Source organism: Erithacus rubecula, assembly GCF_903797595.1.
Source record: "Erithacus rubecula genome assembly, chromosome: 17".
Lineage (NCBI taxonomy): Eukaryota > Metazoa > Chordata > Aves > Passeriformes > Muscicapidae > Erithacus > Erithacus rubecula.
Genome location: NC_136669.1, coordinates 15,307,132 through 15,322,805, shown reverse-complemented (window position 1 = coordinate 15,322,805; position 15,674 = coordinate 15,307,132). Strand labels below are relative to the sequence as shown.

Below are 15,674 nucleotides of genomic sequence, written 5' to 3'. Positions count from 1 at the left end.
ACCCATCACACCACTGATGCCACATGGAGTAAGTTGATTGCCTTGATTACTCAGTGCACCTGTATTGGAAACCCAAATCACCCAGGATCTTGGAAATAATTATGAATTGGCCTGAAGGTGAGGACTTTTTTCTGACTGATGAACTACAGGAACAGGTGAGGTGATCTGACGAAACTTCACCATACAATCAACTGTCAACTAAGAAACATGCCTTTTTTCACTAATGGTTCTTGTCACATTGTAGGAACTAACTGAAAATGGAAAGCAACCAAATGGAGCCACATGTGACAACTTAGAGAAGCTACCAAAGGAGAAAGCAGGTCAAGCCAGTTTATGCAACTCAGAGCCATCCAGTTGGCCCTGGACATTGCTGAAGAAGAAGTGGCTGAAGACTTACTTCTACATTGACTCTTGGATAGTGGCAAATGTGCCATGGGGGTGGCTGGACAGGTGGAAAAAGGCCAATTGGCAGTGTAGAGGAAAACCAGTATGGACTGCTGAAGAATGCCAAGACATTATCACTTGAGTAGAGGAGATACCTGTGAAAGTCTGTTATGTGGCTGCCCATGTCCCCAAGAGTTGGGCTAATGTGGAGCACCGAAAATGAACAGGTAGACCAGGCTGCAAAAATTGGGATGTCACAGATTTGGACTTGCAACACAAGAGAGAGTTGTTCCTAGCTCTATGGGCCTATGATGCCTCAGGCCATCCAGGAAGAGATGCCACCTATGCAGGGGCACGAGACTGAGAGGTGGATCTAACCATGGACAGTATTTCTCAGGTCATCCATGACTGTGAGATGTGTGCTGCTATCAAACAGGCCAAGCAGGTAAAGGTCCTCTGGTGTGGGGTGCTGTGGTCCAAATAAAAGTATGGAGAGGCCTGGCAGATTGACTATATCATACTGCCTCAGACCTGCCAAGGCAAGCGCTATGTGGTGACCATGGTGGAAGGCACCACTGGATGGTTGGAGACCTACCCTGTGCCCCATGCCACTGCTCGGAACACCATCCTGGGCCTTGAGAAACAAGTCCTGTGGAAGGATACCCCTGGGAGAATTGAGTCCGACAACAGGACTAATTTTAAGAACAGCCTTATCAATGCCTGGGCTAAGAGAACATGGGCATACCACATTCCCTACCATGTACCAGCTGCTGGGGAAGTTGAGTAGTGCAACAGACTATTAAAAACATTGAAGGCAATGGGAGGTAGGGCATTCAAGCAATGGAATCTACATTTATCAAAGGCTACAGGGCTAGTTGACACAGAGCTTCCGTGAAGCAAGCTGGCCCTGCCCACTCTGCACCCTTGTGTACCAACAGGTGGAGATAAGATTATTCTGGTGCATATGAGAGGTATGTTAGGGAAGACTGTTTGGATGAATTCTTCCTCAAGCAAAGACAAAGCCATTTGTTGGGTTGTATTTGCTCAGGGACATGGTTGAACTTGGTGAGTGATGCGGGAAGATGGAGAAACATAATGTATTCCTCAATGGGACCTTACTTTGGGGTGAACTGTCTATGACATTGAGCCTGTATCCATATCTGCATGTATATATGTATATAATTAGGATAATGCATGTATGTCTGTAGTCAAAATGTGTAAGTTCAATGTAATATGTTGGTATGGGAAAAATAATTGGGTGGATAATATTGGGGGTTAGATTTTCTCAAAGGAATCACTTCCCATTTGTTGTCTTCCTGAGGCCACCATTAACCCCTGGGGAGGCTCAGGGTGACTCACATGGGAGCATGCCATGGAGCCACTGCAGCCCTCTGCTTGCCCAACAGCGCCCCCTTAGTGGTTGTGGCCATTACCACACCAAAGGGGAAATTGCTTGATGGCTGGAAAAACTTACATTTTTTCTTTGTTGTTGTTTTTATTTTGTTCTCTTATATAAATATATTTTCTAATAAAGAACTGTTATTCCTTTTTTCATGTTTTTTTCCTGGAGGCCCTGTGTGTTTGAAGTTACGTAATTTGGAGGGAGGGGACCTTCTTTCCATTCCAGGAAGTCCCACCTTCCTTGGCAGACATGTCTTTTAAACCATACATGGGGTAACAAGCATAATAGTTTGAATCTGTCATATTTCCCTGTCTTTCCCTATAGTTTGTATTTAGATAGTAGGATTTTGCATATGTATAAAAATATTTATTCTGTCTTTCCCCGTGTTATTTCAGGGACATTGCTGTGACAGTTCAAAACCAGAAATGAAATTGTGTGATTTTTCTTTTTCTGTTATGTACAGTGGGGGTCCCGAAAAAACCTGCTGGCAGTAAACAACATCAACTCTGTGGTGATCCTCAGTGAGCAGGCCATGTTGGCACATTTTCATCAGCAGGTGGCTGTGGTACAGGTGTCTTCCAACCTCTTCAATGTGATGTTCTTCAGCACAGGAACCACTCACAGCCTTCGTATTGATATGAATGCTAATGGAGTCTTTGCTGCTAAGGTTAATTGGTTTGTGTTTTATTTTTTTGCCTAATCAGTTGCCTAGTTAGGTTTATAGAGACCAAATTTGCCAAGTCTTTAAGATAAGCCTTTTTTAAAATATTCAACATAGTGTTTTATCAAGGTATTGTTGTGACAGTAGCATTGGTGCAGCAGTGGACCTATTATTTTTTTATATTTTTTTTAAGATAGATAGAACAGGACTCAGGAAATCTCTAGGGTGCTCACCAGAACCTGGATAATCTCTGGGTTACTAAAAGCCTTCAAACCCAATGTCCAGAGGAACATTGGTGGCTACTGTAGGGGAGTTCTTGCTGTGTTATTGTATGAATTCCTGCATGTTTCCAAAAAGAACTAAATGTATATATTTATTTGGTGTTTTGTTTGTTTTAGGATGCTGTAGTATTCTGGAATGGGAAGCAAGTGGCTGTCTTTGAATGCTCAGGAGATACCTTCAGAAGTGCAGGTAGGACTTAAAACGTTGGTCAGAGTCAGAATGCTTCTTCCAGCATTCTGTGTTTATTCATGGTAGCTGATGCATTGTAATCATAGTCACAGAACAGTTTGGGTTGGAAGGGACTTTTAAAGCGCATCTCATTCCAAGCCCCCTGCCATGGGCAGGGCCACCTTCTTCTAGACTGGAAAAAACACTCAGGGCTTGAGAAAGCTTTTATCTGATGTAGCTAAGTTACATTATACAGGGCTTTCCAGAAAACATCGTGTGAGGCTAGAACTACTTCTTTTTGATGTTGATCAAGACCAATTTTTTCCTGCTTTTGCAGCTGTGGCTCCTGTTGCCATTACAGATAAGACATAGAAATGGCTGTTGAACACTTTTCCACTTTGCTTGAGACAATGTATAATCAAGGTTACATAGCACTCACATAGCAACTGGGAAGGAGGTATTTTGTCCCAGCTCTCAGGAGAAGTTGTCCCATAAACTTCTGTATATAGTGTCAAGTAGAGTAAATTAGCTTTTTGAATTATTAATTCTCCCTAAATATTTCTGCCTTGAGAAATAACTGATGTAGAATTCCATCAGTTCCATCCTAAATCTTGGGATTTGTCTTTTAAGAATCGTTAAGTGTTTTCTGCTTTATATTTACTGATATATGTCATAGCTTTTCCATGCTAAATCATTGCCTTATTACCATCAAGGTCCTAACAATCTACACCACTTCTGATATTATTATAGAGCCACAGTTATGACTGAGATTCTGTTATCCCCCTTCAGTGGCAGTTCACTGAAGGGAAAAGTGAATTCTCTTACCAGAACCTCACACTGCACATTTTTTTTCTTTCTTTCACTCCCCATATCAACTCTTTTCCCTTCCTCTCTCAATTGTTTCTATGGACAGTGTGTACCAAGACCTGTTTACAATGGGAGCCCCAACTTTTAAACGTAGTGGCAGTATGGAAGAAGGCTAGGGCACCAAAGAGTTGGGATTCAGTAGTGACTAACAGATTGAAAAAGGGATTTGGTGCAAGATAGTGGAAATTGTGTGCTATAAGTTACTTTTTTTTTCCTTTTACAGGACGTGTTTGTTGTAATGATGGCTTTGTTGTAATTGTTACAGGCTCTTTCCTTTGCGACTCTCCTGTTGTGTCTGTTCATGGAGAAAATCTGTACACAGTTGAGGCGTATCGGGTCCAGGTCCGCACCTGGCAGGTATGGACTGAGAAAAGCTTGAAGGGACAAATAGGCCTTATTATCTCCAAATATTGGTGTTAGAGCTTAAAAGTAAAGTTCATGATCTTTATACGTCTATTAAATCTACTTTGTCATATCATACTCAAAAAATATTTTGAGTATTTCAGCAGAACGATCTTTGACATTTTGTGTTCTTTAGAAAGTCTGCCGCTCTGAACACTACTGCAGTGTATTTAATAAGTATTTACAGACTTTAAGCTGATCTAAATTGCATGCTTTTAGGAAGACTGTCATACTGAATATTCTTACAAGATAATGAAAAATACTACTTGCACATTTTGTGTGAACTTTTGCCACCTCTGCTAGTCTGTGAGAACCAAAACTAGAAATCTAATTATCAGAGTTCTATGATACATCATTTTATTTAGGAAGTACATATTATATTTTAGAATGTATGTGATTCATCACCTAAATATAATGTATATAATATTTTTACAGCTATGTATTTAAGGACCTCCAGGGACTTGATATTTCTGTGTGTCTTCCACTTGGTAAAGGTTGTGTTACTAAAGAGGAAATTATTGCAGAAGGATGCCTTTAAATTTAGACTTATTTTGAGGTTATATACATACCTGAAACCCAGATGGCATATGTGTGTGTATGTTTCTCAAATTTTCTTGAAGTAATTCATCTAACACAGAAGTTCAGCAATTTGTCACTCAACTTGGTGGCAAAATAAGTCCGTTCAAGTGAGGCTGCAGCCTCACAAACATGGTGTTATGCGTTTCTTCCCAGGGCACAGTTAAACAGCTGCTGGTGTTCTCCGAAGCAGAAGGGAATCCATGCCTCCTGGATGTCTGTGGGAATTTTCTGGCTGTTGGAACTGATCTGGCTCACTTGAAAATCTTTGATCTCTCACGCAGGTATTAATAAGGTTTTAAATATAATCTGTTTATAGTTACGGAATGTATTTTGTGGGGAATCTTTAGCTGTTTTTGATTTGATGAAAAGCAGCAGTCCTTTTGAATCTTGAGGCAATACATGCAGCTGTGTGAACTGATGGCCTGTTTCCAAAGTAAGGGAGGTAAGTCACAGATTGATGATGATGATTATTATTTTAAAAAGAGGATACCATGAGAGATATCTGGCTGCATTGAAAAGTGTGTGGAGAATTTATAGAAGATCAAGCTAAGGGTGTCCCACGTTTCTTTTGATAACTTGAGCATGACTTGAATTTCAGAAGAGCTGAAATAAAACCACGTCTTGTATCTCCTCGTAAATCAGCAAATTTGTTTCAATGAATCCACGGAGAAAGTGAACCTAGAACTGTGGAGACTCTGTTCTTCCTCCTGTTTTGCCTAAGAAGTTTACCTGACTTTGTTCAAAGGTTGCTGTACTCTTGTATTGATGAACATGAAAAAGATAGTGACATGACATTCATTTTGAAAATTTAGCTGCTAATGAGAAATGTAATTTTGAAAAGCTGAAAAACTTGAAGAGTGAAACAGATTTTGTTCTTCTTTGCACACTGTCACCAGAGGAATGCTAAAGTCTAATTAGTTGCCCTCTGGAGACTACTTGAGTTGGGATCAGACACATTCCAGGTGGGACAGTTTGAAGGTTATTAGATTTGGGCAGGTTCTAACGAGCATAGATACTGGATTATGGTGTTTGATAGTGAGAAAAAATAGCCTCACTCATGCATGCTGTGGTAAATTTTTGTTTGGTACTGAAAATACCCCTTCTCAAATTATGACACTTTAATTTCAAGGCACCATAGTTGGCTTAGAAAAAATGTTATTTTTATAGAATCAATTTTTTTTTTTTTTCATAAGATTGCATTACAGCTCTAAATTGCTGTCACTTCATTTTGCTGCATTCTTTTGTTTCATGAGATTTGTCCTCTTTGTTGCTGACTGTTTACTGGGTTTGTATCTATACCAGCAATAAGATTCTTTTGAGATAATAATATATAGAAATATGTCCTGCTAATGACATTTCTTTACTCCTCCTCCACAGTGTGCTTTCCATAGACAGAACTTTTATGTGGTGGAATTCAATATTCATGGTACTGTTCAACTTACTTCTGTAGGAAAAGCAGGCCTCTGAACTCAGACTTCTGATCAGGTGTTCTTGCTGTATAGCCATATTTTTGGGAATCCTGTAGAAGCACTGACCTTTATTCTTGCTGATTGATTAAGGAGAGAGGGCCTATTAACTTATCCCTGAAAGAAAGGCAGTGGCAGCAATCCCCTGGAGAAGAAGCGGGAGTCTGGGCCAGTGGTGTCATGTGGTCAAAATAGTTTGCTTTTAAGAGTCTTACTCATAATTTGCTAAATGATTTGGTTGATGCATATTGCCAGTTGCTTGCCACCATATAATTGAAGTTCATTCCTTCCCACAGAGAGGCAAAAGTGCACTGTAACAGCAGGAGTTTATCCAAGCTGCTCCCTGGCCATGGAGACATTGTGTCTATGAAGTGCAATGCTAATGGCAGCAAAGTCAGCATCCTTGTCAGCAGGGTGAGGCACAGCTCTTCATTCACCATCTGGGGCTTGTTCATTGGTCCATAGACTGGTGTGGGTCAAGATTACTGAGGACACAAGAATCACGTCTCAGAAATAAATCAACCTGGTCCAGGCAGTGTATTAAGTCATGTAGTGAAGTATCATATCCCAGCATTAATTAAGGTCTCTTATGGCTTTGTACAGTGTTGGAAAAAATCCAGAAAAGGAATATTTTAGTTACAAAAGCTAATTTATGGCATTTCAAAGAAATCCAAGACTGACTTGTTGGAATAGAAAAACAGCCAGGAATTTTCTGGTATTTCTTAGTAAGAATGACCTTAGGTGATTACCAGTGAAGAAAGCTGAGAGCATGAAGCAGATGGGATGAACATACCTATTCTTCTTTTTGACTGCATGCTCCAGTAACCTCTGTTTTCCTTTCTTGTAGGCAGATGGGAACATCGATTCCAAGATCTGTTTCTATGATGTTGAAATGGACCAGGTTACACTCTTTGATTTCAAGGCTGAACAGGGAGATGGTAGAGAGAACCTTCCTGCTGGACAAGGCATTGGCAAGTAAGAGCTTTTACTTCAAGAATGATTAATGGTGGATTTAAGATGGAAATCTGCCCTGTGGAGACAGGTCCTCCTTGATGCTAACCTTTCTCTGTCTTGGGAAGAAGCTTGTATTAATTGAATTACTTATTTCTGGAGAACTAATTAACACTGGTGAATCATATGTTCATCAAGCTGCATCCCTGTCTATTCCAATAATGAGAGCTAGGAAGTGTCAGATGAAGGTCCCAGTGTCATGGTTTGACATCAGCCAAATGCTAGGTACCCCCAAGTGTATTTACAGTTGGGCAGAGAGGAGGGAAGGAAAAAAAAATGAATTAAAGTTCATGAGTTGAGAAGAGGACTGGGAGAAAAATTCTGAGGGCAAAATGGGTTTAAATTTAAAGGTATAAAGTATATTAATTATTAACAGAGTCAGAGGAGGATAATGAGGAGTAAAATAAGCCTTTAAAACAACTCTTTTCTCACCAGCCCTTCCCTCCTTCCCACTGACAGTGCAGGAAGACAGGGGTGAGAGTTTTGGTCAGTTTGTCACTCAAGATCATCTTCTGTTTGCCCAGGGAGAGGAGTCTTTCCTCTGCTATGCCATGGGGTCCCTCCCACAGCAAACAGTCTTCCCAAAATTGTTGTGGCATGGGTCAGTCGTCCATGGGGTGCAGTCTTTGAAGGATAGGCTGCTCTAGTTTGGAAGCAAGGGCTCTCTCTCTCTATTCAGATCTTCTACTAGACCCCAGCTTTCTCTGGCATCCACCCACTCTGGCGGTAGCACTTTTCTTATGGGCTGTGAGTGGATTTCTGCATCCCACATGGACTTCATGCATTACAAGGGGACAGTTTGTTTCACCATGCCCCTCACCATGGCTTGCAGAGGAATCTCAGCTCCAATGCTTGAATTACCTCCTCCCCCTCTTTCTTTTCCACTGACCTTGGTGTCACCATGTTGTTCTCCTTCTTGTGTCCTCACTTTCTCCTCTGACTAGACAAAAACTGCTGCTTGTAGATACCATTGTCAACAAGTTCCACTAATTCAAAGATTCTAATTCACAGTGCTGAGAAATTGATCCCATCTAACTTCTGCACCAGGGAATCATTCATCACGCTTTCCCTGCTGGCCAGGCAGCCCTGCTGCCATTGCAGGGGCAGTGGTGGCCACGGCGCTGGCGCTGTTAAGGCCTCTCTTCATGCGGGGCACCAGGGGCAGCCAGGCAGGCAGGGCTCACCATGGCCTGGCCTGTGGTGCCTCCCCACCCCTGGGGGAAAACTGCCTGTACTCTGTTCTGATTTTATTCTTAAATATGTTATCACAGAGGTGTTACCAACCTTTTTAATTGGGCCAGCAGCATATCTGTCTTCAGAGCCATCAGAGATCAGCTCTGTCAGACATGGTGGAAGCTTCCAGCAGCTTCTCACAGAAATTGCCCCTATGACCCTCCATCCTCCCACCAGGCTGTGCCAAATCAACACACCCAGAAAGCAAGCTCAAAATAAGTAGGAGGTAGTTCTTCAGCCAACATGCAGCTGATCCAAGGAACTCCTTAAAAAGAAAGTAGCAAAGATGAAGGATGGGCTCATGGAGATATTGGATAAATTCATAGAAGAGAAATTCAGAGAGAGTTACTTTGGAAGCCACATCAAGCTAAAGGGATCTCTGAGGAGAGGATGATTTGGTGTAGGAGGTTTATGTAGAAGTATTATATTACTGGAATCAGGATCCAGATCTTTATTTAAAGAAAAATCTTGGAAAGCTACCCTTCCTTGAACAGTTTACGTAATAGGAACTGAGAAGAGAACATTCTAAAGGTCTTTGTAGGAAAAAAAGGTATTTTTAAAGTATAATAAAAGTTGGATTTCTCTGGGTAAAAATTCATGAGGGGTCTTTTTAGATCTAACTGTGCTGTATTAGAAATATGTATTAGAAATCCTAGCAGCACAATGCAGTGAAGTAGGAATGCATGTGAAAGTATGGTGTAATATTAGAGTATAAATTCCCATTAGATTTTACAATAATTTTTCTAACTGTATATTTCTTAAGAAAAACCAGCACTGGAGCAAGTGGATTGCTTTTTTAGCAACTATCTCCTATGAGTATTACAAGCAGAAAAAAGGAATTACTCTCCTTACCACTGAAAACCAGAAGAAATTACCCAGCTTATCAAAAACTAAGGCAAATGAAAATCTGGGGTCTTATGTCCTGGTTAGTTATGCAGTAGTGTAGTCAAGAGTAAGTGAGGAAGTTGTTACCGAGTGCAGTATCTTGTCTAGCCCAACAGAGGCCAACCCAAGCCAGGAATGCTGTTTCACTGTTTGAGTGTTAGGTAGTGTCTCTGTGAACAATCCCTTTATCTGTGCTTCCTCTTAAAGGATCTTCAAATTAGATTGAGTAAACTCAGCAGAAAGTGATAATAATTTAGATCTCTTCTGCTTCTCTTTCCTTTCTCCTGGTGCGAAATCTAAACACTCCCAGGTTTTTTACACAAATTCTATTTTTCAGTTTGCAATTTACTGATTTTGAATTCCATGGCAGAGAGAGAGGATTTAGGGTATTTCTGCACATCTTTGAATGTCTCTTTCATTTTGCCCTCTGGCCCAACTTCAATCCTCCCCACAAATTCCACCCTTCAGTGGTGACAGCAAGTGAGAAAATACTTTAATGATGTCTTTGGTTTCTCTTTTAGGTAATTTGGCATTTTTTCAGAAGAGTGAATACTAAGCCATTGCTAAAATAGTGTGATTCTGTATGTCTGGAATCTTGATATGGCTGGCACTGAAGTAGTATTGAAATGCCTAAAGGAGGTAGTAGGATGTTATTATTTAAACTGCTGACAGAGACTGACTTTCCCAAGGCTGCAGGGGAAGTTTTTGTGCTTGATGTGCTGTTCCATAGTGCCTCAGAATTTTTGACATACAGTAGCCAGGTGGTGTTTGGTCTCTTCTCCCAGGTGACAATCAATAGGATGAGAGGCAATGGCTTTGGGTTGTGCCAGTAAAGGTTTAGATTAGATATTAGGGAATTTTTTTCAGGTAGGATTGTCAGGCATTGGAACAGGCTGGCCATGGCAGTGGTGGAATCAGGTTCCTGGGAAGTGTTCAAAAAATGTGTGAATGTGACACTCTGGGACATGGTTTAGTGGTAAATGTGGTGGTGGTGCTGGGTGCACAGTTGGACTTGGTGATTTTAGTGGGCTCTTCCAATCTTAATGATTCCAAGGTTTGAAGGCAGAGCTGAGGCAGCCCCTGTGTTACAGCAGCAGGCACTGAGGTAGATAGTTTGAAGGATGTTCAAGTGTTTCTGTAGGACCTGCAATCTCATAGGAGGCAGATTTTGAGTACCTGTTTTTATAGGCAGTGCCAACTTTTTTTCTACTAAAATGCTTTATGTCCTGTCATCACTGTCAGTGTAAGAGACCAGACTAGAAGTATTGTTGCCATGTGTAAAATGTTAGGATTCAGGAAAACGTATCTACGTAATGTTCTAATACAGATTATAAATAACTGAGAATGATTCATTGGCTAGAGCTTTATTTGCACTCCTGCACTGAATGGGCTGGAATTACTTTGTCTCCCTTTCTGCATTTTTTCTTGTCTCTTGTTAGGTTTGTAGTGGAGTATCCAGAGCTGCACAGTCACATCCCTTCTTGCCATTTCTGGGACCAGAGTGAACCAAGACTTTTTGTATGTGAAGCAATTCCTGAATCAGGCCTCCAACCTCCAGACCAAAAGAAAAAACAGACTGAGGGCACAGTATGGTCTTTTTTATTTGTTTTATCTTGTTTTACATGGAGCTCTCCCTGTCCAAGTAATAAATCCTTTGTGCCTTATTGAGGATGTAGGAGTGGGTAGTACACATTACTACGTGCAGAAAAAAGTCACCCTGTGTTTGGTGTCTGTGCTTCAGGCAGTCCCTCTATGGCAGCTCTCTGGTTTGTGCTGAGCTTGCATACAATGTAAAGGAAAAAGAGGGTCTTTAGCTGTGACAGAATTTTGGGAATGACCATAGTGCAAGCTTGTAACTGGACTATGGTTTTTCAGGTTAATTATAAATGGATTATAATGTAGAAGTTTGTAACTTAAAAATTGGTTGATTTTGTATCTTAAGTCCACTTTTAGCTTCAAGAATTTACTTGATAGAATAACAGGGATGCTACTGTTAAGGTGAACAGAGAAATATGCTCTTCCACCCAGTCCCTCCCATCTTCTGGTTTTTTGTAGAGACATTGCAGATTTTTATGGGACTTCCCAAATTATTTACTATTATTTTTTATTTTTTTACATTAGAAAAAGGATTTAATTTTTATTGATCAGAAATTATCTAATCAAATATTTCTTTCATCATGCAAACAATTCTTCCCTTCCTGCTGTTGTGCTTTTAGTGCTCCTTACCACTTTGCACAGAACTGCCTATCCTGCATAAACATTCAATTGATTTGCAACATTTATTTTAATTTCAACTTTTTGGACTTGTGCCTTATTTTAACTAAGTCTCATAAAATTAGATTTAAAAAGCTCTTAGTATCTTTTGTTGGTTAAAATGACCTTAGAAAAACCATAAGAAGATCAAAGTAAAAAGGAGAAGTGGGATAGGGATGTCTCAAAAGGCCTGACTAGGGTCTTCTAGGAAAGAGAAGAAGAACAATTCTACCTAATTTATCTCATGTTAAAAACTTAAAAATGTTTGGCTTCTAAATAAATTTGAAAAAAAACCCATATAAAAGTAATGCAACTTTTTGTACCTTATTCAACAGAACTTTTTACTGTCTTCTTATGCTTTAGTAAATGAGAAGTCTTATCAACTTCTGTTGGAAATAAATATTATTTCAACTTGAGTCAGGTCAATACTTAAACTGTTAGAGGAACTATTTTTGAATGGATGATGTATGTCCTGGGAACTCAAAGCAGTCCATGAGCTGATGTATTTACAGTGGGAATGATATAATGCTTTTAGAAAAAAAAAGTTGAAAATAGTTGTGGCTGCCCCATGAAGTGTTTAAGGCCAGGTTGGACAGGCTTGGAGAAACCTGGTCTAGTGTAAGGTGTCCCTGCCCTGGTGGGGGGTTGGAACTAGATTGGTTTGTATCAGAAGGAGCCTTAAAAACTTTCTGTGATTCTCTTATTCTGTGATTCTGTTTCTTTGCTCTGAGCCAGATCTCTCAGCCAAATCTGAAGCAGCTATCTGTGGCCAGGGGCTTCTCTCTTTATGGTGGGTGAAGCTGGTTGCTGAGGCAGAGGTGGAGGTCCCTGTGCAGGAGGACCAGTCTGGAATGCAGAGCAAGGTGCTGGCTGCTCACTGTAGGGAGGAAGCATGTGGCTCTGCTCTCCCAGCAGCTGTGTGTGTGAATGTATAGGTCATACTATTGTCAAGAGAAGCTTCAGCCAAGTGAATATGGAAAATAAAAACAAAGAAAGAAGGATATTGCAGCATAAAAACAAAACAGTGCTTCACTTCCTTTTCCAGATGGATGTTTGGATTATATCATTCTTCAGCACTGAAGAGCATGGCCTATTGCTTCAGGACAGCTTTCCATTGCCTTCATCCTACCAGGTTCTTCTGGGCATGGCGGTGCCACATTATTACTTTGCAAAAAAGGTGAGGTAATAACTAATTCCTTCCCTTCCCAGAAATTCACACTTTCCACTGTATAGGGATCAAATTTAACCAAATTGAGTCTGGGGTAGTTAGAGCAATCCAATGGCAAGGGATGCATCATGTGTAGAAATGACACAATTCTGATGCAGATAAATTTGGCAGAGTTGTGGAATTCATAATGAGATGGCTTTTTATGGGTATTGTAAACTGAATGTGATGTACAAGTGTAGCCAAAACAGGAATTACCAGGTAATGCAATTGAAAAAGGGATGTGAAAAAAACCACTACTTTATCTAGTCACTGTGCCTATTGCAACTACAAGAGGCGGGTGTGTGTGTGTGAGATTTAGGTAGGCTGTAAGACAGAACATTTCATACTGGCTTTGGCAGAAGCATCCCTCTTCCTTGCTGGAATAAAGCTTAGTCTCCAAGAATACCTAAGAGAGCAAGAATAGTCATCTTGCACGATCAGCAAGTGCTTGTGTGCTGCAAATGCTAAGAATGCAGGCCCTAACTTCTAAAACTTGAATTTAATTCCTAAATTGTTTGCATTTCAAGTAAATGATACCTTACATAATTCCATGTATACTGGACAAGCTGCAGCCTTTCATCTACAAATTGGTTTCTGGTGAAGTTCTGACCCGAGTTTCCTGGTGCTTCTTAGGATGATTATTTGTTCCTGTCTTGTAGGAGGAGTTTAAGAGAGTTCAGTTACTATACTAATGTATTTAGTTTTGTAAAATCTACAGGAAATTAATGTTAATGAGACTTCTAATCCTCATGTAGCTTGAGAGCACTATTAGACAGGGAGAATATATCTACTTATTATATTTCAATTACGAGCAGCACTTTGCAATTCATCCTCTTCAAAGCACTGCCTGTTGTCGGTCTTCTTGTGCAGACTGACCTTTTAGAGTTGTGCTGTGTTTTACTTTTCTTTTTTTTGCTTAAATTGAAAGGTCAAATGTGATATGCTGCATTTTTCAATCTTTCATTTTAGCACTTCTCCATTCTCAATCATTTCTTATGCTATTTTACTTTGATACTATGTTTTTTTGTTTTTTGTTTTTGTTTTGTTTTTTTACTCTGTATGGATTATTGCTGCCATTAGTTGTGTTTTCGGAGGGGATGTGTCTATAAACCTGTAAGTATCTGCATTGCTCTTCCTTCATCCTCTGCTCCTCTCTCTTGTTTCCATTTTCTTGTTGTCTCTTTATGACGTCACTTTTTACATCACTTGTATTCATTTGGGGAACCTAATGTAGTGTAAGAGTAGAGTCTGCTTTAAATAGAGCAAATCAAGTTGATGCAACAAGCCTTGTTGACCAAGTTTCATTCCAAGGTTTCTCCTTATTCGCTGTAATGTCTTTGCTGTCCTGGTTCCAAAAATTCCTCAAATTCTAGTCCAACAGATTTGCGCTTTTGATTTCTGTCTTTCACTGGACCCAGGACTTCCACTGTATTACAATATAGTACCATTTTTATAGGCTTTTGTGTACCTTAAAATTTAGTTATCTTATGTAACTGCACGATTGGGATATGGACTTTGGCATCATTCATAACTCAGATGATCTTCCTCTGTGTCTGGCTTGGGAAAGTTTCATTATTACACTCCAGACAGATCATTTGAGGATTGAGACTTTATTGTTCTTCTGCATAATGATTGAATTGCTTTGAGTTGCCTTTCAGAGAGTGGTGAAAGTGTTGAAGCTCTAGAACTGCCAGTTGTAAGGGGAAGGGTTTGAACCTGAGCTTCAGTATTCATAAGATTTATGTGAAGGCAAGGATAAAAGAATTTGGTCTGTTCGTGTTAACTTTCAGAATAGCAGACTAGTATTTGAGAAGAGACTAAACTTGAAGAGATACTTACCTGAAGTCTTCAGAAATCTGGGAACTTAACAGTTGCTATACAATAGTAGTATTATTAATATACATATATATATATATATATAAAAAAAATAATAATGACTGTTATAAAAAGAGGTTACTTTTCTGTGGTATATTACTAACATCCAGTGAGCACTGACATGCTATCATTGTTCACTGCAATATGCCAGTCTGTTCTATGATGTTCCATATTTTGTGGCATTTTCTAGGAAGTTCTCAAACTTCGCGACTGTTGTCGCTATTGATTGTGGGCCTGCAGATATAAACTGTGGACTGTGGTGGGAATAATGTAATATGTACAAAGGAGTACATTTCAACCTGCTTGAGACCTGTATGACAACCTTCTCCTTTTAGCTTGGAGAAGCTGAGAAGGAAGCATCAGAATCTGGTTCAGGATCAGTCTCTCAGATGGTTGCAAGAAGACCCATGAGAGATTTCATTGGATTGGGAGACTGTGATAAGATCACGCAGGATGCCATGCTGAACTTCAGCTACTATCTGACTGCTGGAGATATGGATGAGGCCTTCAAATCCATCAAGCTGATAAAAAGGTATCAGACTATTTGCATGCATTTCTTTGTGGGTGCAGTTTATTTTTGTTAAAAGTTTGTATGAAGTGTAGATCCTCCTAGATTCTCCTTACCTTTTCCCTCTCTCATTTTATTGTCCCTTTCATTTTTAACCATATGAAACATCTTTATTTCACAGACATTTTAATACATTCTCTACTCATTCTCTGGCTATTATACATTTTGGATTCTTTTTTACTAACAGAGAAAGAATTACTGATAACCTGCAACCTTAATCCTGTGTCTGACTGGCAAAAATGTTCATCACTAGAAGAACATATGAACATATGAACATTCATAATTTTATTTATACATCTAAAATAATCATGGCAATACCAAGTGCTACAGGTTCACGGACCACATAGCTGATTTTTTAATTCACATGTACATTATTATAATATGGATATTGCAATATTAGAGGAAATAATAAAATGTCTCTTAAATACTCT

General features: G+C 39.7%; 1 protein-coding gene across 8 annotated transcripts in view; it reads left to right on the top strand.

Moving 5' to 3' along the window:
* The window catches only part of IFT140 (intraflagellar transport 140), a 91,637-nt gene that overhangs the window by 32,429 nt on the left and 43,534 nt on the right, over window positions 1-15,674 (top strand). For all 8 annotated transcript variants that reach the window (XM_079321025.1, XM_079321030.1, XM_079321029.1 and 5 more), the window contains 9 exons: window positions 2,250-2,453; window positions 2,846-2,918; window positions 4,030-4,121; window positions 4,899-5,026; window positions 6,508-6,625; window positions 7,059-7,186; window positions 10,780-10,927; window positions 12,639-12,770; window positions 15,011-15,207. In XM_079321025.1, coding sequence (XP_079177151.1) covers window positions 2,250-2,453; window positions 2,846-2,918; window positions 4,030-4,121; window positions 4,899-5,026; window positions 6,508-6,625; window positions 7,059-7,186; window positions 10,780-10,927; window positions 12,639-12,770; window positions 15,011-15,207 — 1,220 coding nt within the window. The remainder of the gene's footprint in view (window positions 1-2,249; window positions 2,454-2,845; window positions 2,919-4,029; window positions 4,122-4,898; window positions 5,027-6,507; window positions 6,626-7,058; window positions 7,187-10,779; window positions 10,928-12,638; window positions 12,771-15,010; window positions 15,208-15,674) is intronic.